A 26824-nucleotide genomic window follows, 5' to 3' on the forward strand; every position below is an offset into this window, starting at 1 on the left:
AAAAGCTGCTACAATAAGTTGGCGTTATTATACATGCCTTTTTTTATATTTGTATCCTGTTTTTCCCCGAGTACGCGCCCACGTCATGGCTGGATGGCCCCCGGCGTCGCTTATTTTGCCGATAGACGAGCCAAGCCAACTCATCGAAAACGAAGGCAACGACACTTTCTACTCCCTACAAACCAAGCCTTACGTATAGACTCGTGTAAGGGCCGCAATTCTCTTTCACACTTTTGATGAGGTGCGGTTCTTGCACGGGACCGAATCTATTGGTCAAGATGGTGTTGGCGCAGCCGGCGACTTGTGCACATGCCGGATATTGTGCACACCCTGGCTGTAGCCATTTAGTAGTGGCACGGGGAAGTACGCAGCACTTGAAAATTCGTCGATGCGCGCACGCGGCATCGGAGCACCCAACGCGATTGCTTCTCCGTTGGAAAATTTCCCCTCAGAATTTTGGGCCGCCAAGTTGGGGGTGCGGTCCTTACACGAGTCTGTACGGTATCTGCGCACTGTAAGTTAGAAAAACTTGGGGAAAGTGAACTGCATTTCAATACTAATAGAAAAAAACTAGAAGTGCGTGAAGGTCGCGTGATAGGTCACTTAAGCATCTTCCTGTTTTAGCCGTGAGAGGTGCCAAAGGTCATTTTTCACGAATTTTAGTGAATAATTAAAGATATAAGTCCACGTGTAATGAAAACAAAAACAGGGTTCGTTTTAGCCAATAGGATAGTCAATCTTTCCGGCAGCGGGGTTATCTCGATTCATGTTCTGCGAAGTTGTCTGTCTCTTTAATCACCAGCCCGCTCTGATACTTCCAGCACGGCCAACGCAACATGTGTGCTCCGTGATCCCCCAATACCACGTCATGTACCATGTCATACCGACGGCAGCGCCAGTCATCCCAGTGGCGACGCTCGTCCCTAATACACTCCCTGCATTATTTTTTCTCAGCTTGAACGAACCAGTTCAGCAGTATGTTATACACTGCGGAACGCGGTGATGTAGAACGAAAATTACACGTAAATTTGCTTTCGTGGTTAGCAGATGTGTCTTTAACTCAATAACGGTTTCAGTAGCGACCGACTCGTTCTACAGCCTGTAGCATGGTGAAAAAAGAATGTAACGTTACAAGGATACGTTACGTTATCTTCCTTTGATATCCTCAGAATTTTTATTCGTTCGTTTAAGGCTTCACTTGATCAGAACATTACTGTTTATTCATAATTATCATAAACAGACATGACTATAAATACTTTTTTCTAATCTAATCAGATATTGGGCATAACTCATATTTAGTGAGAAACAAACCAGCCAACCGACATTTCTTTAGCAGCGAATTCCTAAAGAAAAGGAAGAAGCGCAAACTGCACGCGCGCCCAAAGGTAGTGCTAAAAGAAAAGAAGAACTTGGCTAGGCGCAGCACTGAATGCTTGGAGTCGTCATTTGCGCATTGAACGCCCTCTCTTTAACTTCTCGCTGCTGACCTAGAAACCACAAACACAATGGATGACAGCGGCATACCCAAGGAGCTGGCTGCGGTGTTCAGGTGAGGCCGAATATTAATGTTACGACGATCGGTTACGACGAGCTACCGTAATTATGGCGCCGGTCACGTGCGGTGCATGCACCCAAGTGAAAATTTTGCTTCTGTTCTCTGTTAGTTTCAAGTGGTCAAGTCTAACCAAAGCGCCGTTTCGTGCTCTGAAGCATAAAAAATAGCTGGAATGCCAGTGTATTTCGTTACACATTTTGGGAAGGAATTTCTCGCAATATGTTTCAACGGGAGTTTTAGTGCGGAGTGGATGCGCCTTACGAAATCGACGGCTGCAATCGTAAATTGCAGCCGGTGCCGTTTGGTTAAAAACTTAATTATTGGAAGTCAGTTAATTATTTGTATATTTTCCCCCTCTCGAGACTGCCCCAGGCGATTTTCGGAAATTTTGTATGGTCTAAAAAACTACAGGAGAAACACCTGGTATGTTCGAGACCTAATTCATTTATGCTTTTGTTAACATGGTGACGTGCACAGGATAATCGAAGAAGACAAGGATCAAATGTTGTCCTGGCTGAAGGAGTTGGTTGCTATTCCCACTGTGTCTGCAGAAGTGAGCCACCGCGAGGACATCATGTGCCTCATACAGCAGACAGAAAAGGTTTGTGCCCACAATATATAGCTGATGGAAGCAATCGGCATAAACGTTTCTTGCGTGTACACCAAACACTCTCTGTGTAGCGTGACAAAGAGATAGTTCTAGCAGAGTGGCGTAATATATAGCTGATCGAAGCAATCAGCATAAACGTTTCTTGCGTGTACACCAAACACTCTCGGTGTAACGTGACAAACAGATAGTTCTAGCAGAGTGACGTAATATATAGCTTATCGAAGCAATCAGCATAAACGTTTCTTGCGTGTACACCAAACACTGTCGGTGTAATGTGACAAACAGATAGTTCTAGCGGAGTGACGCTTACGCTCCATCTCCGCTCTGATTTCACGCATTCAAGCACTGCACGAAACTGCGTAAACTTCGTGTTTTGGTAAGCGCGTCTTGCCGAGACGAGAACGATGCGCCATCAGTTCGGCTACAAAACGATCAAAAAGCCTAGTGTACGTGCTCTCACGCTCCACTCAATCGGCTAACGATAGCGACAGAAGCGTTCTGGCTGAGCGGTTGTGTGCACGGAGCAAAGCATACCTGGTCTGAGCGGAGCGGGACGTAAATGCTCAGATAAAGGCGTGTCCGGTATTCCGGTATATACGCAGTGGTGTTTGCGTAATACTGGGTTACCGTATGCTGGTAGCGACATGTTGTGACACTTCGTCTAGCCACGAGGCCTTATAGACACATTTTCGAGTTCTGTGAGTGTTGTCGAAAAAAAAAAACATTTAAAAAGGCAACGTGTTCGCGATTACGCCACTGCCGAAAACTTACAACTGCAGCAAAGTTGAATACACTTCATTACTACAATAACAGCTCTGTTGGTATGATTGATCTCTGCCCCACTAGATGGCGTCACCAATCAATCTGGCCTAATACGGCCGCTCGCGTTTACGCCTCCGGTGAACCGGCAATTGCTACTGCGTGTACCGGAATGCCGGACACGCTAACATATATCACGCCGTCCGGTGTCACATGAGAGTTTTAGCGCGTCCGTAAACATAACACCGCTCGCGGAATACCGGGTTTCCGGAAGTGTACGGCCGCAACAACGCTGAGAGTGACATCTGGTGACGCATTGCCTAACGAGAGAGCACGTAAACCTAACACTGCAGTGACCTAAATATTCTACTTCAGTGTTGGTGCAAAGCGTTGGTAGCCACGTAATCGTTAATGTGCAGTACTTCTGCGATTTTTTTCGACGATAATCTGACGCGGCATCAAAATTTTTCAAACACATTAAAGTTGGACAAAACGTCACAGGATGTCGCTACCAGCTTTGCTGCTGTAATGATTTTTATTGAGGGGCTTTGTGCAACTGCCGTCCACGGCTCCGGCAGCCCGGTAGACCGCAAACGTAAATATGTTTGCGAAAAAACAAACTCTCTACTACGTTGCAGAATGCCAAGCTACATTCATGCTCTACCATGAAGCATGCGATTTGAGTAAGCATGAGACAGTAACCTCCTCGCGATTTCCACATAGTGCGGCAAAGGCTATTGCTCGTGTCAGCAATTCATTAACGAGAGTGGGCTGTGTGCTCCAAAAAGGGAAGGAGGGCTCGCCCATTGTGCGCTACTAGTCCTTCCGTGACGCTTCCATTCAGACTGTCGCACGGAAGGCTATCTGACGCGGACATTAGAAGTGTGCTTCTGGTTTTTTTTTTTTTTTTTTCAGTCGGATGACGCAACCTATAGCTTTCGCTGCACCGCACGGAGTCGATAAGATGGAGTACCACTACACCCTCCATCCACCCACCATATATGCGATCATCCATTCACCACAGCCACCATCCACCCACTCTACCTACCATAATTACTACCGCGCCAACACTAATTTCCAGCATGCACACCATATTTTCCATCTTGTTCAGTACAATTTGTAGCATATCCACCATAAAATTAATGATAGGCAATGCTAAGGTTTCCATTACGGTATGCATTACACTATGCACGAAGTCGTAAGAGCTGATATTTAAAGATATAGGTGTCGCCTTACATCTCTAGTAGATAACACTATCGATTCTTCTGAAAAAGACAGCCTCTAAACCACTTATAAAATAGACAGCGTCTAAGCCAAGATGTGTCATAATTAATTTTCATGCATATAATCTCGCACTTCGTTGCCGTTCAGCCTGTCTATAATTCTTGTTCATCGTCAGTAAAACGCGCTCGTCGTAAAGCAAAGGCAAATGAACAATTTCTGCCTTGCCTCTCAGAACAAGCAGTTCGACTGTACACTGTGCAAATTGCTGAGTATGTAAGTTTAAAAGAGTTAATTGCCTAGCTTGCATGTTCTTGAAGCCAGAAGGGCTGAATGAATTTTAATAGAAAAAAAGTCATTAAGAAATTATATTGCATTAGAAGTTTTCTGTAGGAGCGTCTAAGATACAAAAATAAGTGTTAAATGACAATTTCAAAAGTCTGATCGCGTTCCTGAGGGTATAAAAGGGCCATTATTTTGCCAATTAAGTAATTGTGCACGTGAACCGGCGCGCATTTCTGCCTTGAAAAGAGGAGGAGCATAAAGTATCACTTCTGGCAAAGGTTTAGATTTGTTAAATCTGCCTCGCCCGAGCATTGGCGCATACTGTCAACATTGCCGGGTAAGCGACAGCAGGGTGAATTATGGTTGTTTGATGCAAAAAACGCATCTGACCTTTACGTTGAGTTTCGGTTTCTCAATACGTGGCGAAATTTGAAAATTCCAATTTTACATTTATATGTTGATACGCGCATCAAAATTCTTTGTAACCGTTTTTCACAGCTGTTCATGACCTCTTGATAGCGTATCAGGACCTGTATTCACAAAAGGTTCTTACTGGAGAATTATTCGTATACGGGAAAATTTCAGCCAATCCTGATGCTAGATTTATTATTAGCGAAGGCGCCCGGCCAACGGCAAAGAGCACCTACGAATGATATGCTTTGGGAATTCGGCCCCAGCTCTTTTGAGACTGCCCTTCCTAACTCTCCAAACGAAGTGGACGCTTTTTCGCATGAACAATCTCTTGCAGTCATTGATAACTGACATTTGATAGCGTGCTTCCGTAACAGTCTTTCGCTGAATAAATCTTGCTCGCTATTAATTCGGCTTGGTGTAATTGACGCAACTCTGTTTTTGTGACACACCTTTACAATATAATTGATTTGCGTTTTCATTTGAGCGATGCAAAGTGAGTGGCTAGACTCTGTGGACGCTCCCTTCTTCCCGTTTGCCGTCGCATGTCGCCTGCAGAAGCTGAAGAAACACGGCGTGCACGTCACTTTGGAGCCTCTGGGTGACCAGAAGCTCTCGGACGGTAACACGATACCGTACCCTCCTCTGCTTCTGGCCAGCACCAAGCACGACCCCAAGCGGAAGACGCTGTGCGTGTACGGCCACTTGGACGTTCAGCCTGCGCACAAGGTCAGCTATCCACCATCCACTACCGGGTGTTTCAGCGGCGGAACAAATTAGGAATCATTGAGTTGTTCCATATATATGGCGCCGAGTGCGTTGGCTACCTTTCGTTATCCTCGAGCTACCGTCACACGGCCGATTTATATCAGCTCGGGTTTCGGCAATTCCTTTCCTCAAATTAATCGACATGCCAATGCTGCAGTGTCCTTAACTTTCCTTTTTTTTTTTTGCTCGCGGCAGCCAGTGGGGTCGTTCGCTTTTTAGACCGAAATGCGAAAACCTCCAAGTCGTGAGTTCTGCTTATGCTGTGATAGGAAAACTCCATCAATAAGTAAAAAAACAAAAAAAAAAAAACGTAATGTGAGCGCTCAGAATAAACCACTCTGTGCACGGAGACCGAAGAAAAAAATGTTTAGAGTGCAGACCTTGCGTTAAAGAATATTAAAGAGAAATGTCAAGTAAATCTGGATTTCTAAGGTGCCAAGTTTGCTTCTGGAATAGTAAAATGGTGACTCTTAGCGTGAATAAAGTCTTGCTAAGCCATAAAACAAAACACACTAAAAAAGAAGGCTAGTGGGGACGCGATCTAGAATTCTCTGCACCAGTTCCCGTTGGCGTCATGAAATTTGACAGCATCTTGCTTGGGGTCAGCTAATTGCTAATAGATAAAGGAGGATTACATCGTCCTGAAAGCGAGCCAAGTACTAGCGAGTTTCGAGAACTTTCTATGCGCAAGGACGGCTTAAATATGAGAAAATACTTCGAAATACGCGACGTCATACCGACATACGGGCGCCACAAATAGACCGCGAAGTTAAAAAAAGAAAAGGATATTTTTGCTTCCTTCGTCCCGCTGTTAATAACGTTTTCTCGCGAAATGATTTCGAATAGAATATTGAGAGTGTATTTTTCAAAAACTGACTTAGTGCCACTACTTGGTGTCCGCTTGAATTAGGTGTTCCACTTGATCTGATTGTTTGTCGCCGGCTTTGGTTTAATACGGCATGCTCTCTTGATGAGAATGGCGTCGTATACGTAATGACAGCGTGCTTTCATGCGTATATGCCCTTAGCGTAGGTGTTTCGCTGTTTCAGCGAAGCACCGCGTGGCGCTCTTGGCCGCTTTGCTGCACAGCGCTTGGCTTTCACCTTCGCAAGTGGCGTGCGCAAATGGCCACCGCCTAGGCAATTTCATTAGAGACGTTTAGCTTGTCCGGTATTCGGGCAAGCGCGGGCGTCAACGTGAGCGGCCAGATTGGTGGCGCCAGCTGGTGGCGCAAAGCTCAACCACACAAACACAGAGCTAATTACTATATTCTGCTTAGCTGCTGGCGTAAATTTTCGACAGTGGCGTAATCGTGTTCACAATTAGGCCGCTGTCAAAAATTTGCACGAGTGGCGAAGCAGGATATGGCGAGTTACTGCAGTTTTAGCTATGCGTTTGTCTGGTTGAGCTCTACAACACCAGGCGGCTTCACCGCTCACGTTTACGCCCCGACCATCCGGTAATCCGCCCAAACTGCTCCCGTTTACCGGAATAGCGTACAAGCTAAAAGTCTATCTTGTCGATTCCGGAACATTCTAAGTGGCGGACGCTCGCGCTTGCTTGCCAGTGAGTTGACGCAATGCGTAGAACTTATTCGAATGCGTGCTCAGAAGCGGTATCTACACAGTGACGACACTGCTGCAGTGTTTGTTGTCGTTATACCGGGTGATAATTCCTAAGTTTTTCGAAATTTTTAGAAAATGGCCTCTGGCGGATCGCATAATTCTTCTCTTCGAACTGTCCTTGAACTTGAAGAGGAGGCGGACATTACTAGCACGAGAAATCGAAACATATATTCAAGTAACAAGAAATAACGAACTTCCTAATTAATCACCTTACGGCACATATTGAAATTTATGGATTGTAGCCGGCGAGTTTGCAAGAGGTGTCGATCTACTTGAAAAAATCTCTATAATGACATCAGTTTCGAGGTATTTCCCTAAGTGTGGGATGAAATAAGAGGGTGTTCCAGTTACTTTTGTACTTCAGTGGGGCAAAAAGCGTTTTGTTGAAATAATAAACGGAACAGCAGAGCATTTTTGCGGCGAGTTTGATGGCGCATATCTCCAAGCTGGTTTCATTCTGGAAATTCATTCTAAGTGGATACGCCTTGCAAACTCACCGGCTACAAGTCGTAAATTGCAGTATGTACAGTAATGTGATTAAGAAGTGAAGTACTGAAATTTTTTTGCTTTGTTGAATAAGTGTTCCGATTTCTCGTGCAAGTAATGTCTGCCTCTCTGAATAATCCAGCTCAAGGACTAGGATTACGTTATCTGCAACAGGCGATTTTTAACAATTCCGGAAAACCTAATTAATCGACAATTATGGTACTTCCTAATGCGAAATTTGAGCGCAGCTCCTTGCGTGTTTTGGTTTCGCGATATATTGAGACAAGAAATTTGAGAGAGACATGTAGCAGCGTCGGCGACCTTCGAAAATCTGATATGTGGGGCCAGCGCGTTGGCTTTTATACACGACTCGTCGAAGGTTCCAGTGTAATCGCTGGTGCGGCGTGGCTACCAGAAAGTACTACACAATTCGCATCGCGCATACAATCAGATTACAAAACATTCTCAAACCATGACAATCGAAACAAGCACGAACGAGACCAAACCAAGCAAAGCAAACAAGCGCAAGCGAAAGCTGACGCGAGCAGCTGGACGATAGTACGAAACGAGGGGTCCGGCTGAGACCACACACGAGTAGGCATCGAGCGGTCGGGCGGGTCCGCACGACACCGGTTTCCCACGCGCACGCCGCTGAATGGGCCGCTCTCATTGGTCGCCGCCGTTCGCGGCACTCATATTTCATATCCCGCTGCGCGTTCGCTCTTTCATCTTTCGCTGTGCTCGTTCGCGCGGTTACGCCGCAGCCTGCGCTGACGCCGACGCCCGCGGCAGGAACGGCTGCGGTCTAAAATGATCGCACCGTACATACATAGCGCGGAAAACAACGTGTACGACGCGTCTCTGAAAAGTGTGCTGCTAGTACTCCACAGAAGTCGTTCTTTGGGCTGTCTTTAGGAAGACGGATGGGGCACGGAACCATTCCAGCCCGTGGAAAAGGACGGCCGCCTGTTCGGCCGCGGCACCGCACACAACAAGGGTCCGCTGACCGCCTGCATCTGGGCTCTGTGCGCCTACCTGCAGAGCGCTGGAAGGCCCCCGCTCAACGTCAGGGTGAGTATAAGGTCCGTCTCGTCACGGGCGGGCATTTGAAGATAACCTGCGTCGCTTAGCTTTCTTTCTTTCGTAAAATATATACCTGGTCTCAGTGACAGTCATTTGTGTCTTATAACTTATAAGCGTAAATGATTAGCTTAAAGATGCCGTTGTGGTTGTGCAGCTAAGAAGTTCATCTGCTGAGCACAAAGTGGAGGGCTTGGTTTACGGCTGTCCGGTGGCCGTATTTTGATTGCGAAATAATGTAAAAGGGTAGGTGTGGTCGGATTTCAGTACATGGTAAGTATACGGAGGTGGCAAAAAATAATGGTAGCTCTTAGAAAAAAGGCGTTCCTGATGAGTTGTAGCTTTAGGACTTGAAAGTTTGATACCTAGAAGGTGCGGGACTATACATGGCTAGGACATAGACGTAGTCGTGGCCGCTAAGATGAAGAACCACCAGAGGAGCAAAAAAAAAAAAAAGATGGAAAGCGCCTTTATTCGATAAAACAAACAGTGTGTCTGCATCTAATATCCAGCGACCTTGCGGAAGTTGCAGATTGCGCTCCAATGTCGCGTCTGTGTTGTAACGTACAAATTGTTTATTACGCCCTATACACTTTTTGTGGCAACGCGTTCGATGACTTTGTCGCTGTTGTTCGAAAGCAAGACTAAAAACTTTAATAAACAGGTACTTTCTCTGGACGTGTTATGTTTGTGTTCCCTATAGTCATTTTCGTATTGCTTCTTGAAATTCCCGACCTCAACGTATTACTCTTTGCTGTCTTGACAATTTATTATTTTTTTCATCATTTGTTTTTCTTTTCTCTTGCTATTCACTATCTCTTTCATTTTTCTCTTGTCACCTTGTCACCATCTCCAACTTTTGCTGACTTGTTTACGATCAACCCCTCATCTCTTTACATGGCTGAACCGCTCTCTATTATGTTGGACCAAAGCTACTCTGTTACGAACTTCGCCACTTTGAGGCAGTCCCCAGGTCGTATTTCCTCGTAACTATCTTTAAGTACATCTGAGTATCACCAGCTCCACCACGTCTGTACAAAAAATCACTGCCCCTTCCAGTCCGTGAAGATGGTCGAACAGCGAAGCTGTGTTAGTTACACCGAATGTTGCACCATGCGAGTCAAAATTCGCAAGCAGGCTATATTGTAAATCTTTTGTTTCACCATTCTTTCACCTCATTTTCGCTTTTGCGTGCTTCACGTGGTGAGCATGCGTTACGACGACGAGCCCGTTCACGAGCCAACTCTCGCGAACGCTCACGGTAGGCTGCTGCTTCCTCAGGAGTACGCACTACTCGTGGTCTTACCATAGTTGTAGCTGGGACGGAATGTGCGGAATCACTAATCCAAAGCTCCGTATATTGGGCGCAAGGCTCACCGCTGGAGATGCGGGCGCTGCAATCGTTGCACTGCAATCGTTTCGACGATTGGTTGGATTGATTTGACGATTGGCGTGGCTGCAGCCACGCGCTCCTAGTATCGCGTTTCAAACGCTGGGCACTGTTCGTTGGCCGCAAACCGCCAGCATAACATTTGTTTCTTTCGCGGCAGGGTGGAATCAATCGCCCATAAATGCGATGCCAATCTAGCTCGATCGCCGAAAATGCACCGTGTGACAATCTTATAGGATTCGCGTATACGATAGCATTCTCACAGGGGAAAGGGGTCATTCCAGCCCCTTTCTCCCTGTGGAGCTCTTCTTTTTCTCTCCCGCTAGGTCATGTGGCCTCTCTTTAGCGAAGCCCGACAACGACGGCATAGGGTCCGCATAAACAGCTTCATTGTAAAATCACGTTCTTTCCATAAACCATTGCTGGTTGGACCAGCTGTATATTGCACCAGGCCTGTCAGGTTCGCTGACTATATATCCTTATTGTAGCAATGCATGGATTCACCTCAGCGGCGAGAAACGCACAATCTTATCTCGTTTCTTTGAGTATATATATAATCGCTCTGGCACTGCATGGCTAGCTTGAGACGACGCAGTCTGAGCTGTTTGTCGTTGCACGCAGATGCTGATCGACAGCATGCAGGAAGTGGACTCGCAGGGTATCGCCGCTTACCTCAAGTCGAGCAAGAAGAGCGAGCTGCTGGGCGGGATCGACTACGTGTGCATCTCGGACGGCGTCTGGCTGCGTCCGAAGACGCCGTGCCTTACCTACGCACTCCGGTGAGGTTACCATTGCGCGCACCATCGGATCTATGCAGGAGATCGGAATACACTAAATAAGTAAATAAATAAATAAATAAATAAATAAATAAATAAATAAATAAATAAATAAATAAATAGAGGGAGGAAGGGAGAAAGCATTAGAAGCAGCTAGTCTTTGACTCGGTGTAAATACAGGCACTGATGCTTTCCGCTGTACAAATAAAAAAAAGTATGCAGATGGAACCCGCATGTTGGAATATGAGAAGCGAAGCTTTCGTGTAGCGGTTGAATAAAGGCCATGAACGTGATCGTATTCTGCACAGCGTTTTGCACCGTAACGATTACCTCTATGCCAGTGAAGACGGCAAAATGCAGAGACCGCCACCATGTCACCCGCGGGGCTGCGCATTATTTATACTGTCTCCGGGATTGGCAACTTTTGCTATGACGCTGCATTCCGGCTCGGCGCGTCAACTAGGGTGGACAGATCCTGGAGACAGTGCAATAGTAAACTGCACTTGGCGAAAGACCGACTAAGCAGGTGCGCCGAACTGCGAACCCTAGGAAATTAGACATAGAGAGGTTTCCTTCAGTAAAGGAATCGTGCTCTTGATGACGTATATTTGTTGCAATAGAAATATTTAGGCATCATTTGTTTTATCACTGCGTGATTCCGTACACAACAATCTGAGCAGCCAGGACACTCGTAAGGGTTGTAAATTGGTAGTGCTGTCTCGAGCATGAGCTATTCGGCAAGAGCGCAGCACGTACCCAGAGGGCCATGGGCAGGAAGGTCAGGGAGAACTCGCAAGGAAAGCTTCGCTTAAAGAAGCAGTCATTGCGAAACAAAAGGAGAAGACCAAACGTTGTTTCGGTGGTTCGGCTAGAGCACAGCACATGACTTTGCCCGGCTGATGCTCTCAACATTCAAGAAAAGGCGAGTCAAATCGCGGTTTACATCTAAGAAATACAAGGTCCTCATGGACGCATTACTGTACCATTTGGTTTGTTTAGACTGCATTGCCTCTGGGATCGGCCCATATATTTTGGAAAGTACTGCCTCCGATTCTGATTTCAGCACTTCGGATTTCGGTTTTAGTCGCGTGCAGTTTGAACGAGCGCATCTGGATATAATTCTGGCCATGCTTCCTTGATTGCGCATTATTACTGCTCCGTATACATAGCTCTACGCTAGCCTGGTGCGTCTTTTTCGTTCCAAGCTTCATTTTGTCGCCTTTTCCGTTGTCCTACGTGCATTATAGGCGGCCTCAAATTGCCCTATTTTGATGGAAGTGGTCAGAAAGTGGCTGCCAGATACCCAGATCCGACGAACCCAAATCAATCTAATGTCTTTGAAGAAGTACTTGTCTTCAAAAAGGCAAAGGCACAATTTTCGATTGCTCGGGCGAGCAGCATTATAGAAAGGCGTTCGCGTGAAAATGGACAGAGAATTCTGAAACTAAATAAGTCGTTTGTGTTTCCCTGTCATAATTAACACGCGTGGGTAGCAGACAAGTAGCGGTGCACTCCATGACGCGAAAATGTTAAACTCACTGCGAGGTTAAATAAAGTGAGTGTAGTTGCGACGCTACGGCATCGGGCCAATCGACTGACGCTACATTTAACCTGGAACCGAATTCACAAGGCTATTTTTTTTATCGGTAAGCGCTCTTTGCCACTGACTGGCCGCCTTCGCTAAGGATATGTCCAGAATTTTATCTAACGAACAACTCCAGCGTAAGAGATTTTTTGGGGAACTTGGGCTTTGACTCCTCGGAGATTAAAATTGAAAGTTATTGCTGAAAGCATCGGAACCCGTAATCACAGGACGTTCGTACGCTACAGTATTTTGTAAGAAACGGCCTCGGCCAATCGTGAAGGCCGAGGTGACCGGCCAGTGACACAGTTTCTGCGAACTAAGTGCTCTGCTGATTTGACCTACAGCAAATTTCCATCGATCTTGCCCTGCCTGAATTCATACATGTGTTTATTGCTTCAAAAGGAACCTCTTAGAGAATTCAAGATCTTGACGTCGGGAACTAATAATGGTATAATTCGGTCGTACTGTGAAATACACAGAAGCTTTAAGTGTGCGACTGTGTTCTACGTCTAAAGTGAGCGGAGAGTATTTGCTGACGCGGTAGTCGTACCGCTCGCCGCCGCCAACAACTGGTGCACAGTTTTGTGCGTACCTAGCTGGTAAGCATCACATGCCTGTACTGGGTGGTAAGTATCGAGGTTTACAAGCTCAGGCGCGCTCTATAAACGCTTACACCAGCTGAACGCATCGATCGAATCTACCAAATCTCCAAAAATTAAAAAAAAAAATATGAGCCACAAGCCATCTTGTTTGCGCAGTTGTTCAAAGGACACAAACTTGAAGCCGCATTGACTCTTGTCACTGGTTTCTTTTCTCAGGGGCATATGCCATTTCCAAGTCGAAGTGACTTGCGCCGATTCGGACCTTCATTCTGGAGTCTACGGTGGAACAGCGTAAGATGTTCATTGGTCCGTGCGATGAATGTTGCAGCGTACACGCATGAAATTCGATCAGCTGTAGTAGAACTAAAGTAATCGTATAATTTTCTGTGCTAGGCTGCGTCACTTCTAGAGGCGTTGCACGTACAGTAACAATATTTTTATCTTCTCTGCATTCTCCTTAACATCAAGTTCGCGTTTGCCCGGTTAAAGGTGCGGGAGCGTGGGTGGGCGAGAGGTGCCCCATAAAGCACCAAGAAATGATTCTTACGGTTCTGGACTTTCTTGGACACTTAAACCGATTGCGTGTGTCCTGTAGCACCCGTTGTGTGCATAGTACATGTCATATACGCAACCCGTGATTTTTTTTACCCGGCAGCATCGAAGCGATGCCCGACCTGATGTACCTGCTCAACAGCTTGACTGACGCCGAGGGGCGAATCAAGGTGCCGGGCATCTATGACGAAGTGCTGCCCTTGACGCATGAGGAGCGCAAGGTGTACGAGGGCATCAAATTTGACCTTGTAAGCGGTGATCAGCATTAGCAAAGCGTACGAGTTTATCGAGTTCGACTTTGTAAGTCGTGACTTCTGAGGGCATTGAGTTCGACCTTGTAAGTCGTGATCAGTATTAGCAAGGTGTATGGGGGCATCGATTTCGACCTTGTAAGCGGGGATCAGCCTTCTAATAGTGATGAGGATTAGCAAGGTGTACGAGTGCATCGATTGCAAATTTGTAAGCGGTGATCATCATTAGCATGGCGTACGAGTGTGTCGAATTCGACCTTGTGAGCCGTGATCAGCATTAGCAGGGTGTATGAGGGCATCAATTATAACCTTGTAAGCGGGGACCAGCCTTGTAAGCGGTGATCAGCATTAGCAAGGTGTACGAGGGCATCGAGTTCGACCTCCTAAGTGGTGATGAGCCTTAGCAGGGAGTACGAGTGCATCCAGTTCAACCGTGTAAATGGTGATCAGCATTAGGATAAGCTTTACAGTGTCCTCGTTGAGCACCGTGGCGAGGATTGCGACAAGGGTTCAAAGGACTATAAACCATTGTCTTACAACTAAATGCACGCTCAGAATCATCCTAATTTTATCAAAGATATATGTTCATATCTAACGAGGCAAGGATGATAACGACTCGTTTGATGGCCTGCAATAAGTGTCTTGTCTAGTTAAGCAACGTATAAATTTTCTAGTGCTCTATGTTTAGTATGGGCCTGCTTTTTTGCTAGAGCAGGAAGAATCAGCAAACCTGAAAGACTGGATTTTGTTTTGTGAATGACAATCATATGAAGATACAGGAAGTGAGAGGCGCTGACTAACGCTGCCACTGCTAATCTTGTACACATAGAGAAATGTTCAACAAAGTGCACGGGAGGATGTCCGCCACGGTGGACTAGTTGATAAAGCACATGTACTGGTAATGCGGAAGGTCTAAGCTCGGCTCCCATATACCTTGAGTTGTTTTTTTGTCCATTTTCATTTCCTTTCACCTTAGTACGTCTACATTTCAAATAAAACGTAACAATTCATTTCCCCGATGCTTTCACTAGCTTCATTTCCTGTTTCGGCTATTGTTAGGGAACGGCGCATTGTGTCTCTGCCACTTCTGATCGTCGACTTAGTAGCGCTGAAAATCGTGAAAGCTTTCCAGCAATACCACTCAGGTTTACTGTCTTTATCGTTTGGGACATATTTGGCACCTTAGAAATTGTTACGTGCGCCTGAATTCAATGTGCCTGGATCCAGGTGGAAGGTATACAATTCAGTACAAAAGAAGAAAAAATCGATCGGTGAATTGTATCGTAGCTTACGATTCCTTTTTTTTTATGATAGCCACAAAGTCAAACACAAATCTTGCATTGAATGAATGAATCAGTTGAGCAATGAAGCTGTTAGTATAGTTCGTAGCGTAGATTTACTTCCTGAACGCCACGGCTGACAAGACACAGCAGTGTTCGAAAAATGCACGTGACCTGTACGTGGCTTGGTTGCTCCTATATTTGACAGACGAGAGGCTACAGATAAAAGTGAATATAATAGGCACCTTCATATGAAAAAAGAAATGGCGCACCAGAGTAGGGTTACGGTAATAGCTGGAGTTAACTTGTCTACAGAAATGACGAAGCAAAACACAAAAAAATTAAAGCCACTGAGGGAATAATTTGATAGGGGTACGATGCCAACAAATTGAAGAAATGTAACAAAAATGAAGAATGGAAAGGGTAACAGCCGGGGACCACTTGACGTGTCTTTCCCTTCTCAGTAGTCTTTATCTATATGCTTACGTTAATGGGGACCTTTGCAGGAAGCGTACAGAAAGGAGGTGGGCGTCCCCAGGCTAGCCGTTGCCGACAAGGTGGAATTACTGATGCGTCGGTGGCGGTATCCTTCGCTCTCTATCCACGGTGAGAAAAACCGCCTACGTCCCCGAAATTTTGCGCCGTAGAAGTAACTCGAAGAACATGCGGATTCCGTTAGATGTTGTCGAAGCTGTGCGCACACTTTCATGGGATACGACGCCAATGATCTGGCCGAGTGGTTTTCATGTCTTGCTGTCGAGGAGCTGCCCGTTAAGTTTTCTTTTTTCATTTAACTGGCGACATAAAATATACGCACTCGCAAGAGCTGCACAGAGGGGTTTCTTTTCTTTTTTTCATTTGTCTATATTGAAAAACGCAGTTTGTATTTCGAACTCAGGACGTCTCCAAGTGCACCGATATGCGCACTGTGCGCGCTTTATGCTCGCAGTATACGAGTGCGCCGCTACTTTCGGCTGTCTCAAATAGTAAGGACGATGGCGTCACGCCCTTGCAACAAAGGGATTCCCTTCGATAGCGCTGAAAAATTTGATCCGCCGTCTTCCACTTACGGCCCATCTTATAGCCCTTGTGCACATTTTCCGACACCACCAATCAACCTTCGAAACCAGGTCGACACTGCAGCGCCACGCCCTCTTGGGACATTAGCAGTAATGGAATGTGTTGAATCAGCTGGTAGTACTTAAAGATATATCGGCAGTAGCATCCACACGTACTCTTACTTGGCGTAGAGCCACGTCTTGTCGAGAAAAGCGAACGTGCCCTCCTCCGAAGCCCCTGCTGCTGGAACGTCGCGTTTTGGAAATGCCACATGTCGATCGGTGCAGGCGTCGAGGGTGCCCACTGGTCGGCCGGCGACAAGGCTGTCATACCGGCCCGGGTGGTGGGCAAGTTCTCGATACGCACCGTGCCAAACCAGAGGGTGCAGAAGGTGCGCGAGTGCGTCGAGAAGCACCTGCAGGGCCAGTTCACCAAGCGGGGAAGCCCCAACCAAGTCAAGTGAGTCGCGCGAAATTGGGCGTGGTTCTTTGCTGCCCATCTCCTTCAGGATCATCAAGTGAACGGTCCTGGTCATTAATATAGTAGTTCAATGAAAATTATATGGTATGACGATATGCCAGCTGACAACAAATGCCGAAGGAAACGCTTGCGGTGGTTTCGTATAAAAACTCCTTGGACGCAAAGGTGTGCGCCAAAAGTTGGCCCTTCACGCATCTGAACAATGGGGCAGCGCAAATGCGTGTAGTGACGGAAATTAGATAGAACAGCTATCATGGACAGAAGCAGGGTTAGGCTGGTACTAAAGAAATAAAGGAACAAGTGGATCAAGCCTGTGTAGCGAAAAGTCTCCAAGAAAGCCAGGTTCTAGGCACATTTGTTGGTTTATATGCCGGAAATATGCGTTTTTTTTTTTACATTTGTACAATATGCGGGCTCAAGCTGCGGCATTTGTCGCCATGACTCACACTCCTATAAACCACAGGGTAGCCTTGGGAAAACCTAAATAACGTAGCATTGCGTATAGCCTGTTGCCATATCTATGTCCTCACCCACGTAACGTGATGTTTCAGGGTCATCATGACGCACTGTGCCGAACCTTGGTTCATAGATCCCAGTGGACCGAACTTCCAAGCCGCCGAGGCCGCCGTGAAACACGGTACGTCAGTGATGAATTGCTTAATTTAGTAAATAACGAAGCACTTCACTAATAATTGTTTTTTGAGGCTAATTCATAATGATGTGGCAAATGCAGTAAATGTCAGAAGCGACTTGTCTGATTAACATAAGCACATTTAAAATTGTTATTTTCTTTACTCGTTTTGTATGTCTCATAAGAGTAGGCAGCACAGTATAGCAGATAGCGTTAGTTGGGATCCATTGGATACAGAAGTCTCGTGGTTCGCAGTATAGGGTGAATCGTCGTTTCGTATTAACTACAGGGCATTCCGCATAACCCACCGTGACGTTTTGGGACGTTTAATTTTCCAAAACGTATATTTAAACGTTATCTTCTCTTCATGTAACGCAACTATGCTCATATTCTTTGAAGTTATTCAGGAAGCGAACGTCAGTGTAAATAGAAAAAAAAAGTATAAGATAATCAGGTGACGCGCAGCATTGGCTCAAAAAGTTGAAAATGTTGATGCCTTTCCTGCAGGACATCTGTATTTAGCGGAGTCCTTGCAGGCTTTCACAGGGACGTGCGAAATCGGAATATAGAGACGCTCAGAGAATGCACATATGACAGATCTTCGGAGGGCAACTGCTCAATCCCAAAACATATATTCCCGTGACACCGCTAGTTCCCAACACCAATTACATTTGTTGCTTTTAATTAGCAATTTCGCTCGAGCTGTGCTCGTCGACGCCGCCTTAGTTTTTTTTTTTTTCGAACTCTCCCGAAGTTTCCTGACCGTGGTTGCTGCTGTTTTGCCGAGCAACTCACGCTTATGCGTGCACGATGGTAATCGAACCTAGGTGCCCCAGCACAGCAGCCCGATGCTTCAACCATTTGATTACGTTCGCACGCATACTTCTCCTGTGCCGACACCAATTAGCTCATTAAGATGATAGCCACGTGTGTCGCATTGCTTAGCACGAGTGTGCGACAGCGCATGCGCGCACGCGCGCCAGTTTCCTTTACGCTAAAAGCGCAGGAATGGAATGGGCAAATTTATAGCATTTGCTTAACCGCCTGGCGAAAGCTTAGCTGTATGTACGTAGATTCTAAAATGTGCGTTGGTTCTGCACATCTCTCTCTCTCTCTCCTGCGTAACAGCGTACGGCGTGGTGCCCGATAAGATCCGCGGTGGCTTCACGGTGGGCCCGGCGAAGCTTATCCAGGACAATGTCTGCCGGGACGTGCTGGTCATGTCCATCAACCCGCCCGGCTGCGGGTTCCACTCGCAGAACGAGAGCGTCAGCGTCGCCGATCTTGTCTCCGGGGTGCGCCCTCTATATTTTCTTTCTCGTTTAATTCTGGAGTTTTACGTGCCAAAACCCCGATGTGATCGAGACAAAGCGTAGTGGGGGACTTCGGGTTAGTTTCGACCACTTGGGGGTTCTTTAACAGGCACCCTGTGCACGGTATACACGGGTATTTTCGCATATCGCCCCCGCCGAAATGTGGCCGCCGCGGCCGGGATCCGATCCCGCAACCGCGGGCTTAGCAGCGCAACACCATAACCACTACGCGACCACGGCGAGCCTTGTTTCTTTCTGTTGTTTCGTTGTTGTCAGAACGCCATAAGCCACAAGCTATATTAAAAGGCCGAGACCTTTTTCCAGGATAAAGTCCAGGAGCGCCCGGTGCATAAGACACCATGCTAAGAGATTTCCTAGCTATACCGCAGTTTTCTAAATCGGCACATTGGCATTGTTAATATGGCAAGCTGCAACGCATGCTTGTTTACTTCAGCACGGAGGACAGCTGAAGCGTAAATTAATTTCGGTGAATGAGAAGAGCGCTTGTTTGCTGGCCTTGGGAGCGGCCATATATAAAGCGCTCGTGTTCACCCAGCGCTGCGCATGAACGGTTGGCAATATTTGGGATAGCTTCCGTTGGGGGGGGGGGCAAGCACGTCTTTATTTTCGCCACTAAGGACGAAAGCTTTTATTGGCCAGCTTCCTCGTGCACGAGAACTTAGCACGCTTACGAGCATATAAACAAAAGGTGGTAAAAAAATCACCGCCCAAGCACAGCACTCCGCACAGATGGTTAACCAGCGAAGCTGAAATGTGCGGCGCCACTGTTTATCACTGTGTTAATCCCGACGGTTGCTTAAACGACGGCTAGGTAGGCTGCAGGATTCTCGGTGCGCAGTTGCTGCTTGCGCTCAGCTGCACGAGCCTGTTCTTGTGCTCGGGCTGCAGCATCGGCACGGCGTAGACGAGCTCGTTCCCGGTTCTGCTCGCGGCGTTGCTGATCAAAAGCTACTTGCTCCTCAGGAGTACGTGTGACGCGTGGTGTTGTAATCGCACCGCTGGCCCGAGTTGTTGGGGTCTCGGTGCTGACGCCCGTTATTGCCAATGGGTCGCAAGCCCCAAGGGTAGCGTTGGCCTGGCGGCCTGGGGCACTGGAAGCATCCGAAGGTCCCGGCAAAGCATGAGAAGACTGGTAACAGAACAACTTGTTTATTCTAACATAGCAAAAGAGCGGCCGGTCAGGTCGACCGGAGTGGAGAGACGGGAGAGCACGTAACTCAACAGTACAAATCGGAGCCTCCCCCTGGCGTCCGGGGGCAGCTGCTCTTATACTCTCGGCGTCGCGGTCCAAAAGGGAAGGAGGGAAGGTCACGGGATGAAGGTCACGGGACGGCGCAGCAGGAGCCCACGACGGCGCGAACTGTCGGGCCGAGAGACCTGCTGAACCGAGTGTAGTGACGCATCGCCCACCTTCACCCACACGACGGCGTGAACAGTTGAGCCGAGAGACGTCCAGGCTCCTCATTCGGGGAACTCCGCTCCCCGGCTGCCGCGCTTTGACAAGCGAGGGCACACACACACACACGCACACACGAAGACACGTGGCACTGAAACACGCCTGGACACGCTTGGCGGGTAGGCGTCGCGGCGGCGTCGGACGGGCCAAAATGTCCGCCGCTTTGAACAAAGCCCCGGCGTCCGTTGCATCCGCGCCGGCATTACCGCGCGTTGTAGGCGAAACGTAACAGACCGCCCCGCCGGGGGAAGGAGATCCCGATGGTCAGGGGACTGCATCCGCTGTCCGGAGGGATGTCGCTCGATGATGCTCATAACCGTAGTCGGGCGTCCTTTGGCGTTTCTTGAGCGCAGCGCACAGAGAAGGCCTCGTTCTCACGTTCAGGTGCACACAGGACACTGCAAAGTGACTTCGGGAGAGTTGACGTTTTGTTCTCGTTTCCGGCAAGCGTTAGAACTACGCCGAAAGTCAACCGCTCAGTCAGCAAGCACGGCACAACCCTCACTAAGCCCTGCCAGGCTCTTTCCCCTTTTATACTGCTGCCTAGTTCCTTACAGTAGTTTAGCAGCACTCAGAACGCGTCCACAAATCGGAAAATTGCACTAGAAAGCACATCATCACTTTGAAACACTACACAAAAGCAATAGGTTAAAAATCCTGCCTCAGGAAGAAAAACATCAGTAACAAGCAATTTTGAGGCTGATTCCCACGTTAGGGGCTTCGACTTAAGCCATCGGCGTTACCGTTGAGACTCCCCTTTTTGTAACGCACCTCAAAGGAATATTGTTGCAAAGCGAGGCTCCAGCGCAGGAGGCGGCCATTTTTGGGAGAGATGGTCTGCAGCCATTGGAGAGGGCAGTGATCCGTTTCAATGATAAACCTCGAGCCAGCTAGGTAACATGACAATTTCTGAACGGCCCACACGATACACGCACACTCTTTCTCGGTGGCGCTATACGCCTGCTCACGACTGGTCAGCTTACGACTAGCATACAGGACGGGGTGTTCTACTTCTCCATTTTCCCGTTGGCACAGTACAACGCCCATGCCTCGCTCACTAGCATCACACTGAACAACGAACCCTTTTGTGTAGTCGGGCGATCGTAGCACAGGCTGGCTTGTTAGGGCGCTCTTTAGGGCGCTAAAAGCTCTTTCCTTCGTCTCATCCCAGACGACTGTTTGCGGCTCTGTCTTTCTTAGAGCATCCGTTAGGGGAGCCGCGATATCAGAGTACCTGGGGATGTACCTCTGATAGTAGCCGGCGACACCTAAGAACGACCGAATATCGGTCTTCGTGCGCGGTTGCGGGAAGTCTCGCACAGCGGCCACCTTTATTTCAGAGGGGCGGCGACGACCCCGACCAATCACGTGTCCGAGGTAGACAACCTCGGCCTGTGCTAACTGGCACTTGGGAGCCTTGACTGTCAAGCCCGCATCGCGCAGGCGGGTTAGCACTGCCCGCAAGTGGGCCATATGCTCAGGCCAGGATGCGGAGAATATCGCTACGTCGTCTAGATACGGTAAAGCGAATTCTTGCTGTCCCCGCAACACTTTATCCATGAGGCTTGAAAAGCAGTATGGCGCGTTCTTCAAACCAAAACTCAAAACTTTAGGACGGAATGTCCCCATTGGTGAAATGAACGCCGCATACCTACTAGCCTCTTCTGTAAGTGGAACCTGCCAATAACCCCTGACAAGATCTAGGGTGGAAATAAACTGAGCGCTACTCACTCTCTCAAGGCGCTCCTCGATGTTAGGGATCGGATAAATTTGATCCTTAGTGATGGAATTAAGCCTGCGGTAGTCGACGCAAGGACGAGGTTCCTTGCCCGGTACCTCGACTAAAATCAAAGGGGAGGTATAATCACTCTCACCCGCTTCAATAACACCGAGCTGTAGCATTTTCTTTACCTCAGCCTCCATAATATCGCTCTGGCGGGGTGACACCCGGTACGCCTTGGATCGTACTGGCTCTGGGGAGGTAAGTTCTATGTCATGAGTAAGGACAGAAGTCCTACCAGGCCTCTCAGAGAACAGACCTTGAAACTCTTGTAAGAGCTGGTGTAGTTCGGTTTTCTGCTCAGGCGACAGCGATGCTTTACTTATTAAGTCACTAATGACTTGATCGGTGTCTTTCCTGTTCGTCACTGAGCCTAGTCCCGGAAGCTCTTCTAACTTTCCCGCATCGGGAATTTCCTCTCCAGTATCTGGTGCCTTTAACGCTACAGGCTCAATTTTATCCCGTTCGGGCGTGCTCTGAATACTAGCTTGCTGCGCCTCTGACCCTTTCTCATCGTTCAACAACGTCGGCCCCGCAACTACCGCCTTTGCAGCGAGCTCCCGAACCTTCGATCTGGTTAAGGCCTGAACGCTAGCCTCACCAAACAAAAGCCCCTTCTCGCGCAGGATGTGATCGGACCTGTTCGAAAATAGGTACGGGTACTGGGGGGGCAGCATAGATGACACTGCGGCCTCCGTCTCAAGTGCTCCGAAAGGTCCTTCAATAAGCACTTTTGCTACCGGCAGACACACGCTATGAGCTTCCACTGCTTGCTTGATCCATGCGCACTCGCCCGTGAACATATCGGGTTCTACGTAAGAGGGGTGAACTACATCCATTGTAGCTGCGGAATCGCGAAGCACTCGGCACTCTTTCCCGTTCACGAGGAGGTCTCGCATGTAAGGCTCGAGAAGCTTCATGTTCTCGTCAGTGCTGCCTAATGAAAAAAACACGACTTTTGGTTTTGTTTCTGGGCACTGCGCCGAAAAGTGACCCGGCTTCTGGCACGTATAACACAGGCGCGCTTGCCTCGCCTCGAACCGCTTTCTGCGTTCGGCTTCGGCTGCCGCCGTCTCCTTACGTTCGGTCGGACACTGCGCCGAAAAGTGACCCGGCTTCTGGCACGTATAACAAACGCGCGCTTGCCTCGTCTCGAACCGCTTTCTGCGTTCGGCTTCGGTTGCCGCCGTCTCCTTACGTTCGGTCGGACTGCTTTCACTCGCATCCGCACTACGTGTATCCCCCTTTGCTCTCAAGGGCGTGAACTTTGGCCTCTCAAACTTGGAGCCAAATTCACCCTTTTGACCGTCCTTAGCTCCACGAGCCCGACGCGTCACAAACTCCTCGGCTAGCTCAGCGGCTCTAGCCACCGTACTAACGTCTGGCCTATCCAAGACCCAGTACCGCACGTTCTCAGGTAACCGACTATAAAACTGTTCTAGCCCGAAACACTGCAGAACTTTCTCGTGGTCACCAAACGCTTTCTCTTCTTTGAGCCACTCCTGCATGTTTGACATAAGCCTGTACGCAAACTCTGTATATGACTCACTTCTGCCTTTCTCATTTTCCCGAAACTTCCGACGGAACGCCTCCGCTGACAGCCGGTACTTTTTTAGCAGACTCGATTTCACTTTGTCGAAATCCTCTGCCTCCTCTTTCTCCAAGCGAGCGACTACGTCGGCCGCCTCGCCGGGTAGCAAAGTGAGCAAGCGCTGTGGCCACGTTTCCCGAGAGAACCCCTGCTTCTCGCACGTTCGCTCAAAGTTAACCAGGAACAAACCAATGTCCTCTCCAAGCTTAAACGGCCGCATCAGGTCAGTCATTTTGAACAATACTCGTTCTCCTGCACCGTGTGCCTGACTTCCATTACGAGCGCGTTCCATCTCTAACTCGAGACGCTTCATTTCCAAAGCGTGTTCACGCTCTTCTTTTTCTTTCTGTTCTATAAGTTCGCGCTCATGTCTTTTTGCCCGCTCCTCAATGGTCTCAAGGCAATCCGACAGCTCGTCATCCTCAGCTTCTAACTCAAGAATAGCCCTTAGCAGTTCTGGTTTTCTGAGTTTGTCTGAGACATCCAGACCCAACTCTCTTGCAAGCTCCAGCAATATCGGTTTGCGCAACGACTTCAAATCCATGGCTGCTCTGAATGCTGCTTTCTCTACTGCCTACTATTGTCTTGCCGCAAACTAACCCGGTAGCAACGACAACCACAATTACCAGCTCTGTTTCTGACACTAACAAAAGCCTGGCAAAACTCAGAAGAAGAAAGTCCCGCACTCACCAAACCTCGCAGCCAAGACTTCAGCGCAGTCGTTCCGCTGCAGGCAACCAGTCATCACACAGGGCTCGTTGCACTGCTCCCGGATGGTCGTTGTGCTGCTCAGCATACATTCAACCGCATCTCTTCGCTGCTGGCCTCCGTTGTCGCGATCTCACCGCTGGCAACCAGATGTCGTAATCGCACCGCTGGCCCGAGTTGTTGGGGTCTCGGTGCTGACGCCCGTTATTGCCAATGGGTCGCAAGCCCCAAGGGTAGCGTTGGCCTGGCGGCCTGGGGCACTGGAAGCATCCGAAGGTCCCGGCAAAGCATGAGAAGACTGGTAACAGAACAACTTGTTTATTCTAACATAGCAAAAGAGCGGCCGGTCAGGTCGACCGGAGTGGAGAGACGGGAGAGCACGTAACTCAACAGTACAAATCGGAGCCTCCCCCTGGCGTCCGGGGGCAGCTGCTCTTATACTCTCGGCGTCGCGGTCCAAAAGGGAAGGAGGGAAGGTCACGGGATGAAGGTCACGGGACGGCGCAGCAGGAGCCCACGACGGCGCGAACTGTCGGGCCGAGAGACCTGCTGAACCGAGTGTAGTGACGCATCGCCCACCTTCACCCACACGACGGCGTGAACAGTTGAGCCGAGAGACGTCCAGGCTCCTCATTCGGGGAACTCCGCTCCCCGGCTGCCGCGCTTTGACAAGCGAGGGCACACACACACACACGCACACACGAAGACACGTGGCACTGAAACATGCCTGGACACGCTTGGCGGGTAGGCGTCGCGGCGGCGTCGGACGGGCCAAAATGTCCGCCGCTTTGAACAAAGCCCCGGCGTCCGTTGCATCCGCGCCGGCATTACCGCGCGTTGTAGGCGAAACGTAACAGTGGCCTACCCATTTTGGAGCTGGAGAGAAACTGCTGCGCGCGCATTCGTCTGCGTCGGGAAGCAACGACGTCACTACTGTCGCAGCCAATTGCGCGCCTTTCTTTTTCTCTTTCTTTTTTGCGCATGCGCATGGGGTTACGCCGGACGAGTTTTCGGCGTACAGGCGACAGACGGACGGATGGACACATCGGCTAGCCATATATAGCTTCACTGTAAAACGGGGCGAACTATGACTCTCTATTGAACGGACAAGCTCGGAGCTACAGTGTACTGTGCTGAATCCGGCCGCCTTGGCATTTTCTACAGTGTGCTCATTGTGGGCGTATGGAGATGCTTCATGGACGACTAAATAGCGGCTTTTTTGCGGCTGCTTTCTCATTGTACTGGCAACCGCACTACTGGTGACCTACCGTCGTTTCCTTTCATCGTCATTGCGCTGCTTGCGTACTTATGTCGAATCAACTATTCCAGGTATCGATGTTGCCCATTTTTTTTTACTTCTAACACTTAAAAAGAGACGCCTGCAAAGTTTACTTGAGTTACGTCACTATAAAACTAAATTATCTGGCCCGGCGGACATCATTTGCAGGAACAATCAGTGCAATCCATCCACAAATTATGCTAATTACATGAATTAGTTAAAACTTCAAAGAAGGTATCTGTGTTAGAAAGTTGAAGGGAATCGTCATATAATAGTCTAGCTACGTATTGCTATATTTCGAAACGTCTATAAATAACTGGCCGTTAAATTAATTCAATTTTACTGATTACGCGCGCGGCACCACGAAGCGCGGTCCTCCGTCCAACTTCTCTGTGACGACGAACTTAAGGGCGGCGTAAAAGGAAGCTGCTTTCTCCCTTTCCTTTTTCCACGTAAGTGCTCTGAACCTGTGACCGTGGACTAAAGAAGTAGACCCTTGCGTAACAACCCGATACGCCCGACTTTTTGTGGATTTTAGAAATAGCAAATTTTAAACGAGCTTTCGTTCTTCCACCATATTATTTTCAGGCGAAGCTGTTCGCTGCTTACATGCACGAGCTGTCGAAGCTGAAGTAACGAGCCGGCCGGAAGAAAGAATGTCCCGTCACCTGGGACCACTGCAGTGCGACGCACTTCGACGCGTATTCTTCCTGGGTGCTGGAGGCGCTATTTCAAGTGGCCGTTTTGTCTACAAGCTCGTCGAATTAAGAACAGTGGTGACGCAGTCATGTTAAGAAACTGTCTTTGCAGGCGAAGGGAATTTTTTATTTGTGCACGGCATTTTTAATTTTCTGTGTGCACGCGTATTTTGCACCGCCTTTGAGTAGATAGGGTTCGTGTGGCTAAGCAATCTTCCTTGGCGAGAATTACATTAATATTTTATTTCCATGAATCATGACAATTGAGAAAACACAGATACAAGAAAATATTTTGCTTCAATTACAACTTTTCATCACGTCACTCTGACACGTGTGCCATTACAGGGATGAATCTACATGTTCCCGTCTACTCGCCTGGTGCAGAGATTGAATTTACAAACGGCGCCATTTACCATCGAGCTATAAATGAAATGTTGCATTTGTGGACTTCACCACTATATTCCATTGGCTCCAGGTAGCTTTAGTTTTTGCAGGTTCAGAAGTGCAGTCGCAAAATAAAAGCGGCAACGCGATCACTTCTTTAGACGGTAGAATAGCCATTTAATTCAGTT

The 26824-nt window shown here is 48.2% G+C and overlaps 1 protein-coding gene across 1 annotated transcript; it reads left to right on the forward strand.

The window, feature by feature from the left end:
• The first annotated feature begins 1397 nt into the window (after positions 1-1397).
• On the forward strand, positions 1398-26387 carry LOC126536322 (cytosolic non-specific dipeptidase-like). Its single transcript, XM_050183242.3, has 12 exons — positions 1398-1549; positions 2033-2156; positions 5400-5570; positions 8636-8791; positions 10812-10969; positions 13370-13444; positions 13809-13953; positions 15743-15842; positions 16583-16754; positions 17327-17412; positions 18535-18701; positions 26143-26387. The coding sequence occupies exons 1-12, from the start codon at positions 1506-1508 to the stop codon at positions 26188-26190; spliced, it is 1446 nt and encodes a 481-aa protein (XP_050039199.2). The 5' UTR covers positions 1398-1505; the 3' UTR covers positions 26191-26387.
• The last annotated feature ends 437 nt before the right edge of the window (positions 26388-26824 follow it).

Source organism: Dermacentor andersoni, chromosome 4 (genome assembly GCF_023375885.2).
Source record: "Dermacentor andersoni chromosome 4, qqDerAnde1_hic_scaffold, whole genome shotgun sequence".
Lineage (NCBI taxonomy): Eukaryota > Metazoa > Arthropoda > Arachnida > Ixodida > Ixodidae > Dermacentor > Dermacentor andersoni.